Source organism: Chrysemys picta, chromosome 11 (genome assembly GCF_011386835.1).
Source record: "Chrysemys picta bellii isolate R12L10 chromosome 11, ASM1138683v2, whole genome shotgun sequence".
Lineage (NCBI taxonomy): Eukaryota > Metazoa > Chordata > Testudines > Emydidae > Chrysemys > Chrysemys picta.
In genome coordinates, this window is record NC_088801.1 from 31,845,758 (window position 1) to 31,869,475 (window position 23,718).

Below are 23,718 nucleotides of genomic sequence, written 5' to 3' on the forward strand. Positions count from 1 at the left end.
CAGGCTTCTTCCACCAGACCACACTGGACTTGATGTTGCTTGAGATTCTGTGGAATTTCTATAAAAAGCTGTTTGACTATAACAAAGGCAGTTCAGTTTAACAAGCTAATAAATATTCGTAATGACCAGCCTTGTGTCTTATAAGGATGTTGGGTTTTAAAATATAGGAGCTGGTGATCAAGTACCTTGGAACTGCAAAAGACCATTCCTTTCACCCTCATCAACCTGGAGAAGTTCTAAAAACTCAAAGGTCATATTTGCCAACAAATTCAATTATCTTTTAACTTTAAAAACACACACACATACACGGTTTCAGGTTAAGCTCACAAACAACCCTTCCCTTCTTTCAGCTTGTAATCACACCTGATACCTCAGTTTCATAGTGGATATTATTTATTATAATTTCTCTCTGTACCAATGACTAAACTGAAGCTATCCTGATAATTAACACATCCCCTTCTCCACTTCCGGAAAGCTACTTTCATGCTTATTTGCTAGAAAATATTTGGCTCCCTGGATCTGATTTAGTCTTTTCCTCTTTGAAGAGTCTACGTCAGATGGTAGGAAGGCAGTCCTACCTCAGAGAAATGAAAATCAAGATTAAGCCAAAACAAGCAAACAAAGAATAAACAAAAGACCCCTGGCTAAAGAATAAAGAAAAGAATAGTCTACCAAAGAACTTAAAATACCAAACACTTAAAAACAAATCTAACACATACTCTCACTTACGATTTTTTCCTTTTTATAAGATTTTCAACAAATGTTGTCTTCAAATCTATCATATAAAGGAGTGGAAAGGAAATTCCATTCTTTTACATTTAAAAAAAAAAGTTATCATTTGTTAAATTAATATTCCCTACCTCATCTTCACAAACTTCTGCCTTCTTTCCCTTTTTGTCATCTTTGTCCTCTTCATCCTCATCATCCTCGTCTGCTTGATCATCACTATCATCGTCGTCATCATCATCATAATCACTGTCTCCTCCCTTCCGTCTCCGTTTGCGGCCTGGAGTAGATGTACCCAATGAATGCTGTTCTTCTCCTATATCACCACCCACTGTAGTGTCTCTCTTGCCGGTTTTCTTGGCATGAATGATTCTAAGTCTTTAAACACATGATATGCAAGTGGTATTATTGACTGTAGTTGTAGCATACACATACTCTACTCTGTACTTCATTCCAAGGTGCATCACTCATTTTAAACTCAAATTTACTTCTGTCCTACAACAACCTTCTGCTCTCACTATTTGTTACCAGAGACTGACATTAAGAAATTCACATTGTAGAACACTTCATACAGAATTCTGACCCATAAAAATGTATTCAGTTCTGCACTGGATTTCCTGCCTTCAGGGTAATTTCTACTGAGTAACACTGAACTCCTGTATAAAAGGCATGCAAGACCAGAGGAATTTTAAATAGCCAGCCCTGTAAGCTAGAGAGAAGAGCCCATTTCAATCTTCCTCCTCTATTAATTTTTCCCTTTTTCTTTTGCACTGCACCTGCTGAAATCTGCATTTTACCCACCCATTTTAAAAGGCCACTATTAAACATGTGTGTCTGGGAAAGCTGAGAACTGATGATAGTAAAACAAAGAACATCATTTTGCTGAAGTGATCTTAGCGCTAGCAAGGTGATAGTAAACTTGACCCTTGATCCTGTATTTTTTTAAAAATAGAACTTTCTTAGGTGTATTTAGTCTATTTTACATTATGTTTCTATTAGTCTTTATGCTTTGGCTGGTCTTTTCACATTCCGGACACAACACTCTCTCTAAGAAATCGTAACCAGCTGAAGTAATTCAGAGGTTAACAAATGTGTTAATTTTAACAAACAAAAGAGAAACTTACATACCAGTATTTATGATTGTTGTAGACTTTCCTCTTCTACAAAATCCTACAAAAAAAGATTCCATAGAGCAAATGTTATAGTTCTACCTACCAGGAAGCTAGCAGGCAAACACACTGAATCATAGAAGATATATATAACCAGGCTCAAAATAGTCATTTAAAGAGCAGGCCAAAAACATAACTGATCTAGAGTAGATATAAAAAAGTGTGTAGAAAAGGCAAATGTTTTGTAAGAGAAGAGGGGAGGGAAGGAGGATGGGAAAAGTGAAAGGATTACGACAAACACAATTACCAGCAAGTAATTTTTTCTTGTCGTACTTCCCCACTTCTCCCATCCTACGAAACAACATTCCATACAGCAAGTGGCTATAATGAGAAGTGTGAAAGTAGGTGGCTTCTCAACAGCAGCCTAGAGAGAGAACACTGACAAAAATGTCAGCTCTCTAGAATGCTGATATATCTAGCCAGTCATGAAGGTCAAAGACTGAAGTGAGGAGTGGGCAGTATTCCTACACAGAATAGATCATTATCATTGCCTCAGTTCTCACTGCTCAAGAGATAATAGTGTCTTTAGAAGACTAAGGCTATGTCTACACTACAACTTATGTTGGCATAACTTATGTAGCACAGGATAGTGAATAAGTTACACTGACATAAGCACCAGTATGGACAGTGCTATGTTGTCTGAAGAGCTTCTCACACGGACATAGCTACTGCCACTTGCGGGGGCTGGAGTAGTTAAGCCAACAGGAGAGCTCTCTCCCGTCGGCTTAGAGCAGCTACACTAGAGAGCTTACAGTAGTGCAGCTGCATTGCTGTAAGCTCTAGTGTAGCCATGCCCTGACAGTGAGAAATTACCTACCTTCTGGTAGGACATATTTAAAAATTATCTTTAATCCACTTGAAGATTTAGAAGATATAGAAGATCTTAGACCCTTCTTTTGCTCATGGAAACAGATGTTTAGACTTTCTAATATACTTTGGGTAAAATTTTCAAAAGTACTTACGTGACAAGTACCTAAGTCCCATTTTCAAAAGGTTTCTAAGCCTCACTGAACATCAGTGCCTAAGTCACTTTTGAAAATTGGACTTAACAACCTAAGTCACTTAAGCACTTTGGAAAATTTTATCCTTTTTCTAAGGCCTTGGCTACACTTACCAGCTAGTTCGACGGCTGGAAATCGAAGTTCTGGGTTCGACTTATCGCGTCTAGTCTGGACGCGATAAGTCGAACCCGGAAGTGCTTGCCGTCGACTGCGGTACTCCAGCTCGGCGAGAGGAGTACCGCGGAGTCGACGGGGGAGCCTGCCTGCCGAGTGTGGACCAAGGTAAGTTCGAACTAAGGTACTTCGACTTCAGCTACGTTATTCACGTAGCTGAAGTTGCGTACCTTAGTTCGAATTAGGGGGGTAGTGTAGACCAAGCCTTAGAGAAGTAAAATTTTCCAGCATTCACCACCAGTCTGGAAAGTTTTCTGTGCACAAGAGTTAACATATCAGGCAAAAGCATAGGTGAATGAAAAGGCTGACTAACATAAAATTCAAAACTTTGGGCATAAAAATCCAGAGATAACCTGAAGGACAATTTTGTCCAGAAACATCAGCAGATAAAGTAGTTCAATAACCAGTGAACGCAATTCTCAAATGCACCTAAAAAAGAAGAGGGCATGTAAAAAGACCACTTCAGTGGAAAGCAAATGAACAGATACAACTCTGAAGGACACAAACCGAGGTTTGCATAACACAGAAAATGAAAAGTAGAAAAATGAATCAAAGAAGGAACCACAGAAACCAAAAGGCAGCATTCTGCACTCTAAGGCCCTGGTGAACCCTGGTAAAATGCAGTCACTATGTTATAAGGAGCAAGTGACCAATGAGAACTCTTCCCGAGAGCACAACTTAACAAAAATGCTCCAAATAGGACAGGAGGTGGAACATTTCCTGATTGTGTCTGGCCACTTAGCTCAATCAGGGGAGAAAGCCCTGTCTCAGAAAGCTGTCCCTTTAATCCTCTTCACTTCCAGGCACATACAGAAGGTGGTGTTTGAAGGGAATGACCTCCTGCATAATCTGACCTCAGCACGGACCTAATGAAAGGTCTTATTGGGGCTGGAAACCAAAGATATGGGGCCAGCAAGGTACCAACCTACCTATATTAAGAAAATGACATGAATCCAATCTGAGCAGATCTTTGCAACATTCCTGGAACCAGGCAAGGGAAAAGAATGGGTATCCGTGGCCTAACTTTTCAAACAGGCCTTAAATTCTGGATAGCCACCCTGAGATACCTCAAGGTTTTTAGAAGTACTGAGGCACATGCCTCAAGTTGGGCACCTGAAAATGGAGACACCTAAAATCACTAGTCAGTTTTGAAAATGTTGGCCTTCATTCCTACCCTCAGTCCCAAAAGTACACAACAATGTGCTTGATCTGTGGTTATGGTTTACAACTGAGGTGGCTTCTCTGTGAGAAGGGAAACTAATCTACTGTGGGTGTCCCACAGCAACATCAAATCTGAAGGATCTGATTGAGACCCCTGCCTGAGGTACTTCAGTGTTCTGCCCAGAAGGATGAACTCATTGGTTCTGCAGGCAGCCGCATGCTCTTTGTCTCCCTTTGCCCACTGATATAAGTGACAGTTTGATGGAGGGAGAGAGATAAGAAGGAGGAGTCCCTGAGGAGATAAAGACAGCTAAGATTTCTTGGCTACATCAGAGCTTCAGCAGCACTGTTTCAACTACATACCCACAGGAGAGGACTGGCCTGCTGGGATCCAGATGAGATGGGAGAATGATTGGGCTTGCCCCAAGAGATAAAGCCATTATACCTATGTAGTTTGGGAACCTGCAGTATTAGCAGAGGTCCACAGCTACATTTTTTTCCATAATTTTTTTTTTAAATGGTCAGTATTTTTCCTCTACCTCCCTCTTGTCCTTCTTCTTTACTTCTTCTTTCTTCCTTCTAAGACACATTAAAGGGAAAAAAGGGAGAAATAGGATTAGAAACATAAAGTACCTGAAGCAAAGGACCGAGAAAGGATTCAATGCTTCCTGCACAGCAGGCAAAGATGACAAAGGGAACGGGAGTGGAGCCTGGCTTTGTACACCTCATGTGATTCACAGTTTCTTTGCCTTCTAGCCTCCTGGTAGATGGAGCTATTATGCTTGCTGTATGGAATTTTGTTTTGTACGATGGGAGAATAGGGGACATAAAGTGATTACCCTTGAAAATTTGCCAATTTTGCCCGAGGTAAATAGATGAGATTACCTCAGTATTTGCATTATTCCCAAAACTTACTATAGGAACACTGAGGATGTACTGCAAATAGTGAGGGAGCATTATTTAGTTATCAAAGTAACTGGCAAGTTTTTAAGGGTGTCCATTGTAACAACAATCAAGTCCTTTATAAGCATATTTAAAATGAAAATTGAGAAGGTGGCAGGTCCAATCAGTTTCTTAATGTCATTAACAATTTGACAGCTAAAGTAACCTTTGAATAAGAAATGGTTTACCTCTTTCAGAGAATGCAAAATGGATTTGATTTTCTTCCAATTTTGAGACATAGTAACCCACTGAATCTCACACATCTTTAAACGATTGTAAAATACTGGCCTTGGGCCAAGTTAAATTAATATCCTTTCTTAATAAAGTATTGCAGTTACTTTTATTTATTTATTTTTTTTAAAACACAACTTAGCTGATTTTTGTCTTTGTTTAAATTTCTACTATAAAGATTTGTTCCAAACACACAAAAGAAATATTTAAGGAAATATAACTTACTTCCGCAATTTGCCTTCAACCATCCATTTATCTCTTCTTAAATTTGACATATAATCAATGTTCTTATCAATTTCACTGTCAAATACAAAAAAACCAAAGGTTTTAGGTAGTTCATAAAATATCACCAAGCAAGAATATGCATATATCAGATACACACACACACACACAATATATTACATATATAAAAATTACATCCAAAAATACTTCATTAAAAGAACAGGAAGATTGCAAAGACAAGCATTCAAAAGTTAGGAAATACCAGAATTCAGGTTGCAAGTGCAACTGGACTGCGCACACAGTGAATATTCTTTTAAAAACTTTGAGCAAAATCTCTGCAGCTGTTTTTGAGTTTGGAGAAGGAGTTGGTTTTAAAGAAATGAGAGAATAAGTAATTATTCAATATTTCTTTTTATAATACTCAGTAGCCTCAGGCCTTATTTGCCACAGACTATTCAAACCCAGTACCAAACACAAAGTTATTACCATCCTCTGGTCATTTCTATAGTGCTCTAACCATGGTGTCTAAGTGCTTCACAGATATTAATGAATTTATCTTCAAAACAATCTTCAGAGAATAGGTAGTATTATCCCCATTTTACAGATGGGACACAAACACAGAGACATTAAGGCCAAAATTGTCGGAAGTGTCCACTAATTTTGGATACCCAACCTGAGAAACCTAGGCCCTGATTTTCCAGAATAATTAGCATTTTTATAGAGCATTATATGTTGAAAGCACAGCTCCAATCACTTTTAATTGCAGTCGTGAGCAATCAGCACCTTGAAATCTGGCTCTAGGTGTCTCATGTTGGACACCCAGAAAATTAGGAATAAAAGTTAAGTACCCCGCTTTTAGCAACTGATGTCCTTTGAGATATGTAGTCATATATATATATATATATATATATATATATATATATTCCAAGGTTGGTGAGTGCATGTCCAGTGTGCACATGCTGGAGAATTTTCTAGTCAGCAGTTCCCACTGAGGCACCACAAGCATCATTTCACAAAGGTATAAAGGGAGAAGCCACCTCACCCTACCTCAGTTCCTTCACTACTGAGAGAGCCTATGACGTCAGGACCCTGAAGTAGCAGGCATGGCAGGTGGGTAGTGGAATATGTATACAGACTACACCGGTCTCAAAGAATATTAGTTACTGTAAAGGTAAGTAACCTCTTTTTCTTCTTTGAATGTTAGTCCATATAGATATTCCACAATTGATGACACCCAGGCAGTAGGCCTCCCTTTAGGCTAGTCTCTGGGTGTACAAACGGCAACACAGATCTTCCTTGTGCATTCTGAAAGGATATAAAGGGCAGAGCCATCATGTCTCAGTTCTTTCTCTACCACCTGTAGTGCATGTCAGAGCAACTCTCTTCAGATTTACCTCCACGCTGGCTTCTGGTTAGTTAGTGTTAAGAACGTAGTCAGATAGGTGCAGACATGCCACAGAGGCACCTTTCCCTATGTTTGCTGGCAGTACCAGCCTCCATGGCAAGTCCCCGGGCTTAAAAACTGCCCATCCTGCAAAGCAGTTATGTCTGTGGATGACAGATACAAAAGGTGTCTGTTTTGTCTCAGTCAGGGGCACACCCAGGAGCGCTATGAATTCTGCAGGTCCTTCTCCAAGTGGACCCAGCAGTCGAGGGAACCACTCCTAAGGGCTTTTCTCGTGGAGCAGGCAACTAGGTGGGGCCAGATTCCAGGCATCTAAGCTCAAGGGGGACTGAATGTAGTTGAAATCAGCCCCAGCATAAGCTTCAAAACCACCTGAAGCCTTCTCATCTAGAAGGCATACAGATAGGTCAGATCTGGACTGCAAGCCTTGAAAAGAGAAGAGGCAAAGGTGGCCCTCCCTTGACCTGGCTTCAAGGCAGCATAAAAACTACCAGGCTGTCGGATGCTGAGGGTGCCTCAAAACTTAGGACTAGTCTACACTAGAAGCGCTACAGCATGCAGCTGCACCACTGTAGTGAGTGTGGTAAAGACGTAATCCATCGGGAGAGAGCTCTCCCATCAGCATAACACCTTCGCAAGAGGAGGTAGCTATGTTGGCAGAAGAAATTTTGCTGCCAATATAGTGCTTTTTACCCTGGCACTTAGGTTGGTGTAACTTACACCGCTAAGATGTGTGGATTATTCGCATCCCTGAGCAACATAAGTTATACTGACGTGTTAGTGTAGACAAGCCCTATTAGAAAAAATTCCCTGAGTACTAGTGCCAAATGGACCTTCCACCCCCACAATCATGGCGCTGCATTAGTCATCTTGGTATTGAGGCAGTTGGAATGGTCTCTTCTCTCTCCCCAGTGGGGGTTGCTGACTAGAAAATTCTCTGATGTGTGCAAGTTGGTGAGTGCGCTTCCCAATGTGGAATATGTACACGGACTGGCATTCAAAGAACATCACACAATTACTGGCCATTTGTGAACATTTTGATTTAAGTGACTTGCCCAGCATCACATACGAACACTGTGGCAGAAGCAGGAATATAGTACACTTCTCCAGGGCAGCATTCAACTTCCTTAATCCTGGAACTGTCCTTCCTCTTCCTGCAACCCCCTGCCTCATACACACCTTCCAATTTCTGCAACGAAGAAATCCTACAAACAGCCTCATTCTGAATTATTATAGTGGTAAGCAGCCAAGCTACCTCCGCTGATGATCTTATTAATCTAACTGCTACATAAAGGAAGGGATAGGCAAGTATTTGGATAAAAAACCCAGGGTGCTGCATAAAGGTTAGCTGTTCAACCCTTTTTTGAGTTATTTCCAAAAGGAGCTGGGGACATTTCTTTAAAATCAGCTCCCTCTCATAACTCAAAGTCTTGAGAAGAACATTCCCTCTGGGCATAAACCAAGTATGGAAAATTTAAAATTTCCCAAGGTATTTCTTTTGAAAAGTTGTGTGTATATGAAAATAGGGAGTTATAACAGAAATCAGCTCTCACCCTTAGCTACAACAGGGACTAATAGAACTCTACTATAACAAAATATGATGTACACATTATGCATTATATGGTGTATTTGTACAGCATGGATAAAGGTTTAGAAAATCTTACCTCACTACACTTTTGCTGCATGCTAACTCATTAATAAGGAAAGCAAGTACCGACGCTTTCTGAGCTGGAGTATGTGCCTGGAAAGCTTTGGTCTTCAGACTTTCTGTAAGCTCAGTTTGCCCACAGTGAGCTTCCATAAAAATCTGTAGAATCTCAGAAACATTGTCACGGTTGACACCAACATTCAACAAATGTTCCCCAAGAGTTGTTTTGGCCTAAAAAATAATTTTTTTGGTCAATCACATAAGAACAATAAAATACCATAACAGACCCAATAATACATTATGGTTAAAAATAATACTTTTTTGTTTGTTTTGGGAGTCCAATCCCAAACTTAAAGTTGAGTCCAGACAGCACAGTGCAACAAAATGCATGCATCCATTGTACGTTTCAAAAAACAGAAATAACACTAATGTACATTAAATAGGTTAAGTAAAAGCAGACCAACATGCCAAGTGGTATTTGTCAGAAAATGATAGATATTGACTAGCACAATTCAGAATGTTTAGAAAGGGCTTCAGTAAAAGGTTAAATTAGTCCAAGCAAAAAAAATAAATAAATAAAAATAAAAAGGCAGAGAATCATGGTGTCAATCAGCGTTTTGACAATGGTGTTAGAGGGGAAGGAGCAGTTTTTGAAGGAAGAAGCAACAAGATTTGCCGAGAACCTGCAGGTGAGGGTAGAAGGAACAGGAGGAATCAAAGATGTGCCCATAGAGGTGATGGTAGATCATGGGAGAAGGTGTGTATGGGGGAGAGGGAGAATGTAAGGATCAAAGACAGATCTCTGGGGAACACTCACAAAGGGTGAAAGTGAGGAGGAAGAAGAGGAGTCACTGAAGGTAACACAGAAAGAGTAGTCAGCAAGATAGGAGAACCACCAGGAAAGTAGAGTTATTGGAGTCCAAGGAAGAGAGAGTATCAAGGAAAAGTGGGTGATTTTAATGGTTACTATTAATAATTTATTTACTAATATTATTTGTTTACCACTGTAAGGTGTATAGGACTTTTTTCTTTTTACCTTGTATCCTGTGATTAGTCCTGGATCACAAACTGCAGCTGAGAGGAGCCTTACAAGTAAGTCTTGTACTTCTCCCATGCTGTCCCCTATGTTTAACAAGCCCTCCTGAAGAACACTTAGATTAGGGACATCCATATTCACATCAAAGCCAAGAACTTTACCAAAGTTGCGCAAGAACTGCACCACCATGAGACAGTCTGAAAATGTGCTTCCAGAGAGAACAAGGCCTGGAATGCGAGGCAACTCTGGCAAAGGCTGAAAATCAAAGAGAAAAACAATTCAGTAGGATCTTCCAAGATCACTATAACTTGCAAGACTTGATGTTAATAATAAGCTACAAAAGGTTGGGGTCTGAAGGGTGAAATAATTCCACTATTTTCACAGGTTATTTACTACTGACACGTTGAGCTAGATGTGGCACTCAGACTCTACTCTGAACTATAAGGAACTATAAAGGTGTGTGTGCGCGCGTGGGGGGGAGGAGGGGAATCTTATAAAATGAGAAAGTAGCTTTCTGTACGCAGTGTTGTTGTCACTGTGTTAGTCCCATGATATTAGAGAGAGAAGGTTGGTGAGGGAATAGCTTTTGTTGGACCAACTCTTGTTGGTGTAAGCTCTAAAGCGTCTCTCTCTTACCAACAGAAGTTGGTCAAACAAAAGATATTACCTTACCTATCATGTCTCTCTAAAGTAGCTCTCAGGTAGACAGAGCTGACAAAGACAGGTCCTGAGGGAACCATAGGAACACTCAAGCTCAGGAGAAGGATTACATTGGGGAAAGGAGTCGCAGGAGAAGCCACGCCTATGGAGAAGGCTCCAGCTGGGGTTCAGGTAGTGAGAGAGACTTTTACAGTAATAATCATGAAGGTTACTTTAATATTTTAAAGTAGGAAAACATGTGAATTTTTGGCGTCCTCAAAAGTAGGTCAGCCCCAAAAGTAATTTCATTAGATAACTAAAACAATATCGCCTCAGTATTTGTAGTATCCTTTAGTTAATGCTTACATTAAGTATATAGATAATACTGCAAATACAGTTATCTAAGGCAAAATTGGAATTTTTTAGGGGCAGCTGCAGTAAGAAGAATTAATTATTGACACAATGGCTAGAGACAGAGACGAGAGAAACAGCATTAAAAAGAGGCAAGAAAATAAGTAAATTTACATTATTATGATTACCTTCTGGTCTGCTAAGCACATATCTTCATTAGGCTTCTTTAGCTCCTTAGCCATTTCTAATTCCAATCTTCGCTGTTCCAGTTTACGCTCTTTATTTAATCTTTTTTCATCGCGTTTCTCTTGCTTTAACCGCTCTTTCTCCTTAAATAGAATAGAATGGAAAGAAAATTAAACCCATGCATTATACTTACAATAGAACAATTTAAGAATTTGAAAAGCACTAGTTACGTAATCTTAATAATCACCATAGCAATTAAAGCATTTGGATTAAAAGGCGGCAAGGGGAGAAGCTGCCCTCCCCAGTACTGTAAATAGAGTTAAATCATGCTGTCCGTGAGCAGATCCGAGATCTGTGGCAGAAATAATTTCTTATATTGCTTTCCATGTGCCAGCAATGGACATTTAATGGAGATGGCCAGGCTTCAAATTGGTCTCTAAAGTAGACATCAGTGCACTCTTTCCGAAAGAGTGGGGACGGCTTAGCCAAAATGGAGTCATTCTGCCTCAGCACATCAGAAAAAAGATTCTTCCGGAGCAAAAGCTTCTTCTGAGTACTAATGACTGATAGCCTCACATTTGGAGCAATTGCCTATCAAGTTAGAAGGATGGGCATATATATCCTAACACACATCTGCAAAGAAAGGGTCACTGCAGACTGCAGCAGTCCAGAACACCATGCCATTATTAAATCTTCCCTGAAGATGTATAGTTGCCAACAACCCCACAGCAGGGGAAACTGTATGACAAGATATAAATCGACACCGTGCAGCCACTCAGTAATAGCCCTTTTTTTAAAAAAAAAACAAACATCATGGTTCTCCTGTAGTTTTTTACTATCCAAATCACACAGCAAAATGTGCATACTGTGTCAGAAGGGCAATGGCAATTAAACCCCCTTATTGTTGCCTGCTAACCCTATCAGTGTTAGTGATGTCCTAACACTGTTGATGGCATAGGTAGCCATTTCCTTACACGGAATGCTTTCTCCAGGTATCTTGCCTTTGGAGAATTTAGGAAAATCCTAACACTAGTCAAGCTCAGCTATGTCTATCATTTATAGTCATTCAAAAAAGTGTAGACGGAATGGTGATGGGCTGCATGTAGAAAGTGGGGACACCTATTCCATGCAGAAGTATACCATGTGGAAGTCTGGGTAGTTATAGTACAGGCAGTTAATATAAAAATAAATAGGAATGTGTATGTCTACGGAACACATTTTAAACCACCGACTTTACTTTTTTTTTTTTAAATCACACTTAATGCATACATTTTATAAAGAGAAATAGGTTAGTGTGTACAACTTTACTGCTATAAAATTATTTTTGTGTGTTCAACGCACACAGCTTTGGGGCTTGCATCACTAAGCAGTGAAGCATGCAAAAATCTCACCACTGCACATTCAGCCGTACGTTATTCTATACGCATAAACATAGCAACAGCCAATGAAAAGGTCAGCTATCTTTATCTCTCTTGCTCCTCAAACACTTTCTACATTTATGTTTCCTTTTATTGTATTAATTACATTTAATCAGGCATCTGGTATAACTGATGCTGAATTTGGAGCTCTCCTAGTTTCAGGACTGGCTCTAGGGGTTCTGTTCCCCCGGCAAAGTGGTAACCTCCGTTCTGCCAGCCCACACTCATCCACACAAACACTGAATATTTTGCTGCGCTTGGTAATGCCTGTTTTGTCTGCATGTTTATTCCATAAACCTCTGCACAACAAATATGGAATTTAAACTGAAAAAAAATGTACATAGACTTTGCAATCATTCTCTAACATCAAAACCACCTCTTCTCCATCATACAAGGGCAAGTCTATAAATCCTCAAGAACCTAATGCCATGAGGGTTAAGATAGCACAATGTGTATAGCATCAGCCTTTCCCTTGTCGTGACCAAGGGCCAGACAATGGAACTAAACTGATTCACACCAGCTGCGGAACTCTTCCCATGAGTCAAAATAATTTGGTGGTTTTAGCCTAATCTCCTTTGTCTGTATTACAAAATCACTTCAAAATTTTGCATAACTGTCTTTTGATGAAAGGAGGACCTAGGATTGGAATAAGAGACATGCTGAAGGGCAGGATTGAGGTGCTTTTGCAGAGCTGCATGGAGTAGTCTCCAAATTGTCTGTCTTGAGTCCGAGGATCACTGACGGGACTACCGAGAAGTGATTCAGATAATCTAGATATTGTATAAGGCATACAATCCTGGAGTGCTATTTCCATAACGTCCAAACAGTGGAAAAAAAGACATACATTTCCTTTGTGTGGGGGACAAAGCAGTGAAGAGCAGAGCTCGATGACAACCTCTATGCTTGTCATGTATGTACTTGTGGATTGTGGTAAACTCAGGGCACAGGGAGCATCTACTGGCTCATAATCTCACCTGGAGAGACAAAGTAGCCACATCCAGAACTCCCTACATAGCCTGTATTAGCTGCTGCAGCCTGGCCATATCAGCACCCTGCCCAGTTGAAGATTCCATCCCTCAGCCCTGTGACTCTTCACAGGACACACACTTTTACTTATGCTTTGCTCCATTCACCAGAACGCAGCTCAGTGTCTAGAAAGCCAAAATACATTAAAGCTACATACAAAAATCCATGCCCTTACCGCTATTAAATAATGGAAAATGCTCTCAGAGCAAAGCATATCTGGGAATTAATGACTGGTTCTGGTTTAATGCCCCTCTGCTTCGTCTTGGGCCTCCAGGACCCCAAAACTGGTTGGTATTTCCTAGAAAATATCCTATACCTTGGCTATTATTATTTACATATTTTTGACAATTAGCAAAATGCTATGGACAGTTACGAAAGGCATGGGAAGGGTAAATAGATTTATTTTAAATAACACTTTCTGTACAGTTATGATCAAAAAGGCAATGTTATAAAAATGGTACATTGTTACTCAACATATCTGCTCCCGGGGTGTACTAAGAGTAGTCAGCTTATTTTATTAACTAAAATAAACACTTACTACCCTTTACTTTTGTTAGTAACATTAGCGCAGAACTAAATATAACTGTAGGAGAGTGAGCAAAATTCTTCTACTGCTCCTCCTCCTCCAGAAGACTTAAGTGAGTTTCACATGGAGAATCTTTATTATTGGTGATAATGCATACAACTGAAAGAACACAGCTCGACCCTCAGTTCTTAGGCCGAATCTGCAGGGCTGGCAGATAGAATACCTTTTTTAAAATTCTTGTAAATGCAGCAAATTTGACACACAAACCACTGAGACACACAAAGAACCAATGATCCCGTTTGTTAAGTCACATTTCAGAGAACAGTACACTTAAATAATTTTGCATGAAAATCGCTATTTAAATGGACAGATAAATCCCTCTTGCTTTGAACTGAAGCACAAAAATACAAAACCAAAACACAGAAAAAAATTCAATGTTTAAGTCCCTGACTTTTTCCAACATTTGCATTAAGTATAGCTTTGAGTTAAGATATTTAGCCTTATTCTTAGAGGTATGTTGGGAGAAAGGCATGGTCCTGTGGTCTGACCACCACAGCTCTAATCCTGGATCAGACAGTGACCCCCTCTTATTTAACCTTTCCATATTAGTTAATAATGTTTACTGTACCGACACCTCACAGGGTATTGTGAGGTTTAATCAGTTAATGTTTGCAAAGTGCTTTGAAAATGAATCTCATTATATAAAATGTTAAAGTATTATTAAGTTCAAACTCAGACTTTTAATAAAACTGGTTCATGGGAGGTAGAGACTATTCAGATTAAAGAATCAAAGTTTTCCTGCCACTTGGAAATATTTGGACAGAAAATCTAAATACAAATGTTTCACATTAGTCACTTGAAAAGGACAGTTTGTAGAAACAGATTAATACCTTTTTTCAGAAGGCTAGGATTTACAGTGAAGAATACAGGATATAATAATTGTTTTTAGGCCAACAATACTGTGAAAAAATAAATTTAGTACAGAAGAATGTAAGGTGGCTTTGACCAATTGTTACAAAACTTGATAACATATGGGACTGTTAAGCCTCTGTATTGAAGCATTTGCCATATAATCCAGTGAAATGGTCTATCCCTGTGCATTTTATTAATCTTTTGGGTCCTTTACATTTTTGTTCTGGGCATAATTAAAAGTGAGAATATGTTTCTTCTGACAGCAACTTGTTCTCAAATTTAAAAGGCATAAATAAAATTTAATATATAAGGGAATACTGTAGGTTACATGGAGAATAAAAATGAGATTAATAAAACAGAGGTCATAGGAGGCAGATATAAAAACAAAAACCGCAAATATTGTTGTTGGGGTTTGCATTAAGCGTAAGATGAAAATGTAAGTTTTTCTTTAGCAATTAATGTTATAAAAAATCTAAAGGAGTATTTCAGTGTAAGCATTTCTATTTACTAGGTAGTAATAAATGTTCATCCTTTTAGTAACATTTTAGATTTATAATGTATTATTTAGAGTGATTTTAGGGACAATAATATGTACAAAATATGGAATCAAGGGGTTTTTTCCAGCAACAGTTTATTATGTTTTAATTAAAATTTTACCCCACCTAAAGGATACAGAAAGATGTGCTAGTATAAAACAGCCGTATTAAATTATATTTAATGGTTTATTTAAACCATTTAAATATTTATTTATTTAGACCATTTAAAACTGTCCAGTTTTAAATGGTCAACTTATATATGGGACGTTTAAAACAAAAAGGTTGGTTTAGTTAAGAAAAACTGACAATTCCACATGGCATTTTCACTAAGCATATATTTATGGTATAAATCCTCATTGATACAATATGTGCATCACTATTAGAATCACTAGGGTGCTGTGAATTCCATTCTACTTTCAAACTGCTTATTAGACAACTTCTAAAACCTGAGGTACTCCCATATCATAGTGATGTCTACAAAATTGCTGACAGAGCCCTTTAGCAATAAATGCATGTTTAACAACCTTTTGTTGTTTACTGATCCCTGAGGAATTATAGGGAAAAAACCTCTGGTACAATTATGATAGTTTGTTACACAGTTTACATAAATGAAATGATTACAAGTTTGTGTGTGCTATTGTTTGAAATTTAATTGCTAAACTGGAGGAACTCAGGAGAGTCCTGACTAAATATCTATTTGATACTAAACCCTGCATTCTACACCCTCTGATTTTCTTGTGCTTTTTAATGCTGGTAATAGAGCATATTGCCAGGTCAAATCATGAACTCCACAGTCAGTCAAAACTTCCATTAAATTCTGTGGAAAATGGGAGATTTGCATGAATATGGAATGTAGAGTTTGGTCCCATATTAGCTACTAATACCTCTGCTAATACATGATGCTACTGTACTGAGCTCACAGTACTGAGAATAGAGGAACACGACGTTTTAAGAAAAACACTTCAATGTGTTGATATGCTCCTTAATTTTTGCAAACAACAAAAAACATTTTTCAACCACTAATAAAGAACTTTTTTTTTTAAATCAAGAAATTATAAAAAATTAAATTTCTATCACAGCAGTTTTCATTTGGCACCGCTTCAGAGACCACTCTGCTTTCAGGATAGAGTTGTTTCACCAGATTTTTAGTGAGATATTTCCTGTTTAGATAAATAGTTTTTTTTTTTATTATCTCAAGGAAAAATACATCACCGTTTTTTTTTTCCAGCTAAATTGTGGGCATGACAAAATAATGTTATTTTATGGGACACTGCAGCTGCTTACAAACCATTAGAAAAGAATGTAATCCAACTTTCTGATACATAAGAGCGGCTAGGTAGCATTCCACTTCCCAACTGTTAGGCATTATTTTGATGTTAAACACAGAATTAAGCTGCTAGAATTAATTTTGTTTAAATTTATAAACAGTTAATTGAGCCAAAGCTGCTTATTACATTCTTTAGAAATGTGTTTAACGGAAGTCTTCTCTTGCTACTAGTCATGATTTAGATATTCATTTTACCTTTAATTCTTTTAATTGTCTGTGATTTGTATTTGATTATTTATTTTGCTACTTCTTGATTTACTAAGTGCTTTAACATTTTTATAGTTAGATATTAATATAAAAGTAAATACATTATACTATAGAAACAAAAGGCAAGGTTAGCAATGTTTTAGCCTTGAAGCTCTCTGAAGATAACATCATGGTTAAATCTGAAGATACCGGCAGACTGAAATATGAGATGTAAATTAGTCCATCATGGCCTAACAAAAGTTTAATCAATAATTTTGTATATTGCCTCTGGTTTTATTATCTATGCTATTCCAGCATGTAATTTTATTAAGTCCTTTTTATTTTTGCGGTGTACACTCTGTTGCAATACAAGGTACGGTATGATTTGACATTTTAACCACTGGAGCGGCAAATGTTGATTGAAGTGTTTTATCTAATAAATCTCTAATTATTACAGTCTAAGTTGAATAAGCTGAATAGAGTACTCCTGATTAAACAGCTTTTTCTTGAGTTACTTAAGTTACTGAACATAAGCAGTTTTGTTTAATGTTGTTCAATCTCAAATCAATTCTAAGGACCTTTTTCAATTTCTTTCTCTGACCTTCCTGGCCAGAGTTATTTACGTTCTGTGCAAGTGCTATGTACATAAGTGATTTATTCCCCTTCAGGAGGCTCATATATATTGTTCTGAAATGGTAAGGGATTTAAAAAATAAATTCTCATAATTACACAAAAAATATTTTGATATAGCATGAATTACATGTGAAAGAAAGAATGCTTGTTAGTTAAATATGTGTAAATAGAAGTGTCCACCCTCCACTTTGGACAACTTTATGCTTTGCTTTTTTATGGACTTTCATGACCATGGATTTTTATTGCACAGAATGTGAAAGTGCAAAAACCTACTTCTCCATGGATAGGGTGACCAGATGTCCCATTTTTAAAGGGACAATCCCATTTTTGGGGACTTTTTCTTATATAGGCGCCTATTACCCCCCACCCCCGTCCTGTTTTTTCACAGTTGCTATCTGGTCATCCTATTCATGGAGTACTGTAGTTGCAAAATTTAATGCAGAAATAGAAGACAGATAATCAGGGTGAGGGAGACAGTGTCAGAAGTATATTACTTATCTATATTACAGTATAATGTACATGAAATCATTTCAGGCGAAAAGAAACAACATGGACTACTGTGAATCTATTTACATGCCAGCTATGTTATGGCTATTCTAGTTACCATTACATAGGCAAATTGACAGAGTTAAACTACACAGCATATATCCACTTTTATCTTGAAACCTAATACAAATGTTCAATTCAGAACATCTTTAAATTAAGTCATCGGGCCAAATCCAACCCACTGTTATGCAGAAATATGGTAAGGGATGGAGTCGGTCTCTTATTTCTATCTTAGCTAGATCTGCACCGGACTGATCAGTCTTCAGCAGATTTGGCCTGGTATGGAAGGGGTGTATAGCTCCTCAACAATTCTGTGGGTGGGAAGCCTCTGTAAATTAACTTAGCATGCACATCCTGATCCCCCTTCACACATCCTGACCTACAGCCTTTGGGGAGGCAGGAATTCACCAAGGAATCAGTTCAATGCACAGATCAGTCCAACACTTTTATTACAGAATCACAGTGTCATTGAAAGGGGCAGTTCATGAGAATATAATTAATGTAATGCTTCAGGAAGGAACCTGAACTCCCATCACCGGACAGACAGTCCAAACTGCCCCTTGAGCTTCCATCTCTAATCACTGATTAGGGCACCTCCCTTCCTGGGGATAACGGCCAATTCTTGCATGTATCTCAAGCTCATAGTGACCATACCCCCGAGGCTGCTCCCTACGTCTGTCTCCCAGGCTAAATTCTGACTCTGGGTTTCTGCCACCTCCCTTCAGCAGCAGATTCCCTCTCCAGCAAAGTCACACCAAACCCCTTCCACACCATGCCCAGTCTCCGGAGAATCATCTGGCCCAGAAAGAGCTGGTAAATTCAGGAAAAGACAGTTACCTTTCCATAATTGGTGTTCTTTGAGATGCGTTGCTCATGTCCATTCCACATTAGGTGTGTGTGCTCGGCCACATGCACCAGTGCCGTAAGTTTTTCCCTCAGCAGTATCTGTAGGGGAGCAGCTCCGACACCCTCTGGAGTAGTGCCCGCAGGGCCTTGTATAAGGGATGCCACCAGCTCCCCACACCCTCAGTTCCTTCTTGCTGGAAACTCCGACAGTGGGAAAGGAGGGCAGGTTGTGGAATGGACATGAGCAACACATCTCGGAGAACACCAGTTACGGAAAGGTAACTGTCTTTTCTTCTTTGATTCCTTGTTCATGTCCATTGCACATGAGATGACTCCCAGCAGTTCCCGTGGAGGCGGCTAGGAGTTCACAGCCGTGCAGATTGCAATACAGCTCTGTCAAACCCAGCGTTGTCTCTGACCTGCTGAGTGAAGACATAATGAGAGTGGACCGAGGACCACGTCACGGCTCTACCGATGTCCTGGATCAGAATGTGCGCCAGGAAGGCCACTGAAGATGCCTGCGCTCTAATCGAATGGGGCTTGACGATCGGCGGGACCTTTGTTAGCTCGAAACAGGTCTTTATGCAAGAGGTGATCCAGTTGGAAATCCTCTGGAAAGAAACCAGAAGGCCCTTCATCCTATTCGCTGTAGCAATGAAGAGCTGGGTCAATTTACAGAAAGGCTTGGTAAGTTCCAAGTAAAAAGCCAAGGCCCTCCGGATGTCCAGCACGTGCAGACGCCTCTCCTCAGCAGTCTTGTGCGGCTTGGGACAGAACAGAGGGAGGAATACACCCTGGCTCATGTGGAAGGAAGATACCACCTTTGGTAGGAAGGATGGGTGGGGCTGCAGCCAGCTGGACCTTGTCCTTATAAAACACTGTGTAAGGCGGTTCCAAGGTCAAGGCCTTAATATCAGAGACTTGTCTTGCCGACGTCACCACCACCAGGAATGCGATCGTATTGAGGACCCAGCGGTCCAAAGTTATTGCCGACCATGCAGGGAGGAAAAAGGAAAGGTGGCTGCAAAAAAATGGGAAAATAGGATCCAGGAAACAGACTGGCAGGTCGCCCCGGGTGCACCCTCAAAACGACTTTTTAGCTCCGTGCTTGGAGAGGGTCGAGCCCAACTGGGCAGAGGGTGGGGGCAGGTGGCTTGTGCACCGTCTGTAGCCCTTGGGCTTTTTGTGCGGCTGGTCCTGCAGGGGCTGACTCCCTTGTGCCTGGGGAAGTTGCCGTTTCAACCATTTACGTGTTAGGCCCAGAACATAGAGCCCCAGGGTTTTTAGGGTGGTTTGGGAGTTCTTCAGCCCATGTAACTTCTTGTCCATCTGCTCCGCGAACAGGGCCTGGCCATCAAAGAGGAGGTCCTGAATCGACTGCTGAGCCTGGGAGGAGAACCCAAAGAGGAGCAGCCAGGACTCTCGCCACATGGAAATGGCGGACGCCATGGTGCGGGCGGCAGAGTGTGCAGCATTTGATGCCACTTGAGGGGCTGCCCTGGCAGTGTCCATGCCCTCTTCGAGGAGGGCCCGGAATTCCTTCCAGGAGGGCACTCTCAAACATGGCCGTGGCCTGCCACATATTGAAGTTGTAGCAGCCAGGGAGGGCCTGGTGGTTGGCCACCCTCGACTGTAAGCTAGACGAGGAATACATTTTTCGTCCGAACAAGTCTATTCTCCTGGAGTCTTTATTTTTGGTGGTAACTCCGGGTTACCCCTGGCGTTCCCTGTGGTTAGCTGCCTCAACGACCAAGGAATTGGGGCAGGATGGGAGTAAAGGTATTCGTGTCCCTTAGTCGGGACAAAGTACTTACGCTCTGCCATTTGGAAATGGGGGGCAGAAAGGAGGGGGGGTTGCCACAAGGCGCTGGATATCTTCAATACCCCTTCGTGAAGGGGAAGGGCCACCCTAGCAGGGCTGTGGAGGACAGGACATCACATAGGGAGTCCGCTTGCTCCTCCAACTCCTCTGCCTGCAGGCCAAGATTGGACACGACCCTCTTCAACAGCTCCTGGTGCACCTTAGCGTCATCCAGAGGAACCGGGTGAGGGGCTCTGTGATGGTCTCATCCACAGACTACGAGGAGGAGGCTGTTACCGCAGGTTCCATGACACCCATTGGTAGTCCAGCAGGCTGTTCCCCTGAGTCCACATGGACTTGTGGGGTCTTATCCCCCTGGGCCTCAGGCACCGGAAGGAATTGGGTCGTCGATGCCACTGGCCTGTCCGAGTCCCTGACGCCGAGCAGGCAGGCTAGGAGGGCTGGGTGAACCCCCACAAGTTCCAGGGGTACCACGGGCCCAGCCACTGGGCCTGGGGTCATGGGGCAGGTTTTGGTACTGACGATTCAGGCAGCACCGAGGGCCTGGGAGGCTGCCCCGTCGATGTGGAGCCTTGCTTCGTACCGGCGCCATATCCGGAGCTACTGCTGCCCAGTCACCCGGATCCACTGGAGCGGCGACCCTGTGCCTGGTGATAATCATAATCGCATCTGGAGGAGGACCAGTCCGAGCTGGACGTGTGCCTCCGTGGGGACCTAGGTGACCGGCGGCGCTCAGCGGATCCACAACAGTAGACTCGCAATTGACGCCTCACGCTTCAAGACCGGTACTAAACGAGGAGTGGGACCTGGAGGTATGGCGGGCCGGGAGGGATCTGTCTTGCGGATCATTGTCCGGGCCCACGGCTGTGGTCCTCCGATCATTCCCGGGATCTGTAGCGGTGTTCCAGTGATGCGAAAGGCCAGTCCCAATGTTCCTGCCAGGGAGCGCATGGGTCTGCGCCAGGTAACCGGCGAAGTGCGCCTCGAATCCCACTGCCGGTGCCCAAGGTCCAGTGACTGTAGAGAGTGTCTGCCTCCCTAACTCGGAGGCATGACGGCTTCAAGTGGGTGGATGGTGGTGGGACGTCCCCCATGATGGGGAGCGGTACCGTTGAGGCGAGGGTGGACGGAAAGATCCCAAGGCGGGCTTACCCTGAAGTCTGGGATGTCAGGATCTCCTGCACAGCCTGGAGCGCTTCAGGCATCGACGGCACCTGAAGCTGATGAAGGCCCACCTCTGTGTCCAGGCTTCCAGGCAAGGAACGGGGTGGGATGCATCGCTCAATGTGTGAGCTGAGGCCCGACTTCCCGACAGGGGAGATGAGCTGCCCAGCATAGGTCTTAGCTCGCCCCCAGCCCTATCCTTCCCCTTGCAGGGAGTAGGAGACAGTCCCCTACTGGCCTTCTTTGACTTCTTGGACGGGGCGATGGACAGGGATTGGTGCTGGCTTGTCGACGGCGGGGCACTACGCACTAACGGTGCTGGGTGCCGAGTTGGACCTTTGCTCCGGGGCCGGAGTGAGCGCCAACTCCATCAGGAGCACTTTGAGTCTAATCTCACGCTTTTTCTCGGTCCTAGGCTTAAAGGACTTGCAGATTCGACACTTATCACTTATGTGCCCTTCACCGAGGCACCTGAGACAGCTACTATGTGGATCGCTCACGGGCATGGGCCATTTGCAGCGATCTCAGGGCTTAAAGCCTGGGCCCAGGGCATGCTCCGTCCCCCGGCTAAGTCCCTGACGGGACTAACAAAACTATAACTATTGCTAAGGGCTAACTAACTCAATTACTAACTTTACAAGAACTCTAAGCCTAAGCAATGCTAGTAAGAGCAGCGAACATTCCGTGCACCCTCACTGGCAGCAAGAAGGAACTGAGGGTGGGGGGAGCCGGCAGCGCCCCTTATACCACGCCATGCAGGCGCCACTCCAGAGGGCGCAAGAGCCACTCCCCTCCAGATACTGCTGAGGGAAAAACTTCCAGCACTGGTGCATGTGGCCGAGCACACACACCTAATGTGGAATGGACATGAGCAACGCATCTCGAAGAAGAATTAGTGTTTTATACAACTATTACTTTTGTGTGACCATGGGCCCGGATTAGATCATTAATCAGAAATTAGCTTTCTCTGATCCATACAAACTACTGATTTAGTGTAAAACTGCAGATAGAAACTGCTCAATTGTCATCAAATTTAGGAAAAATAAGTAAACCATCTGAAGATTGAAGTCTTCATAGATCCATAGTTTGGGATTATTTCCTTAACTTTGAAAGATAACATTATAAATTATATTTTTATATTTATAACACACCCATTAGTCTGAAAAATCTCAAAGCACTTTGACAAACTTTAATTAATATACAAATTATACACAAGGATCACTTCACTAAACACTCAAGTGCAGCCATCTCTAGAGTGGAATTTGGCAAACATATGACAATACAAACTCTACATAAATGTTTTGTAGAGGAAGCAATACATTTTGTAACTGAACTGAAGGGGAAAATTTGGTAGACAAAGTGCTATTACGTGAGCTTCAGTTTGGCGAATGCATAAAAGTTAAAGATTTTTGGTTCTTGAAGTATTACAAATTGAACCTGATTTCTACATCTCATCCAAAAGATAACACTCCCAACACTATGCTGGGGCATTGGTTCAGTGCTGTCTCAGAGCAAGTAGTGCCACCTGCTGACTCAAAAAGCCAAACAGATTTATGTGAGAGTTCAGTGTGCACAATATAACTTAATTTAATAGTTCATTTGAGTGAAAATATACAAGGAAGGGAGGGTGGCTACCCACCGATCTAAGAAAACTACCATACTTCAGAAAAAAATGCAAGTCTTTTCCCTACAGCCCAATAGGAAATGCACTTCAAAGACTCTACGCAAATAATTATTCAGAACAGAAATATTTATCATTGTGGTATAAAACCTTTAATTAAGAGATGCAGGAATAGATATTCTTCCTTGATAGTACCACAGATTTCAAATGCTTTCTGAGATACAGCATACTAAAAGTGCTTATGGCTTGAATTTACTCCCTATT

General features: G+C 41.3%; 1 protein-coding gene across 50 annotated transcripts in view; it reads right to left on the bottom strand.

Moving 5' to 3' along the window:
- BAZ2B (bromodomain adjacent to zinc finger domain 2B) overlaps window positions 1–23,718 on the bottom strand; it is a 331,037-nt gene that overhangs the window by 41,641 nt on the left and 265,678 nt on the right. For all 50 annotated transcript variants that reach the window (XR_010591282.1, XR_010591281.1, XM_065560644.1 and 47 more), the window contains 5 exons: window positions 10,894–11,034; window positions 9,716–9,970; window positions 8,696–8,910; window positions 5,630–5,704; window positions 861–1,104 (listed from right to left, as the gene is read on the bottom strand). Coding sequence is in view for 48 of the 50 variants with exons in the window: in XM_065560644.1 (XP_065416716.1) it covers window positions 861–1,104; window positions 5,630–5,704; window positions 8,696–8,910; window positions 9,716–9,970; window positions 10,894–11,034 (930 nt within the window). In the remaining 2 variants the exon portion in view is untranslated. The remainder of the gene's footprint in view (window positions 1–860; window positions 1,105–5,629; window positions 5,705–8,695; window positions 8,911–9,715; window positions 9,971–10,893; window positions 11,035–23,718) is intronic.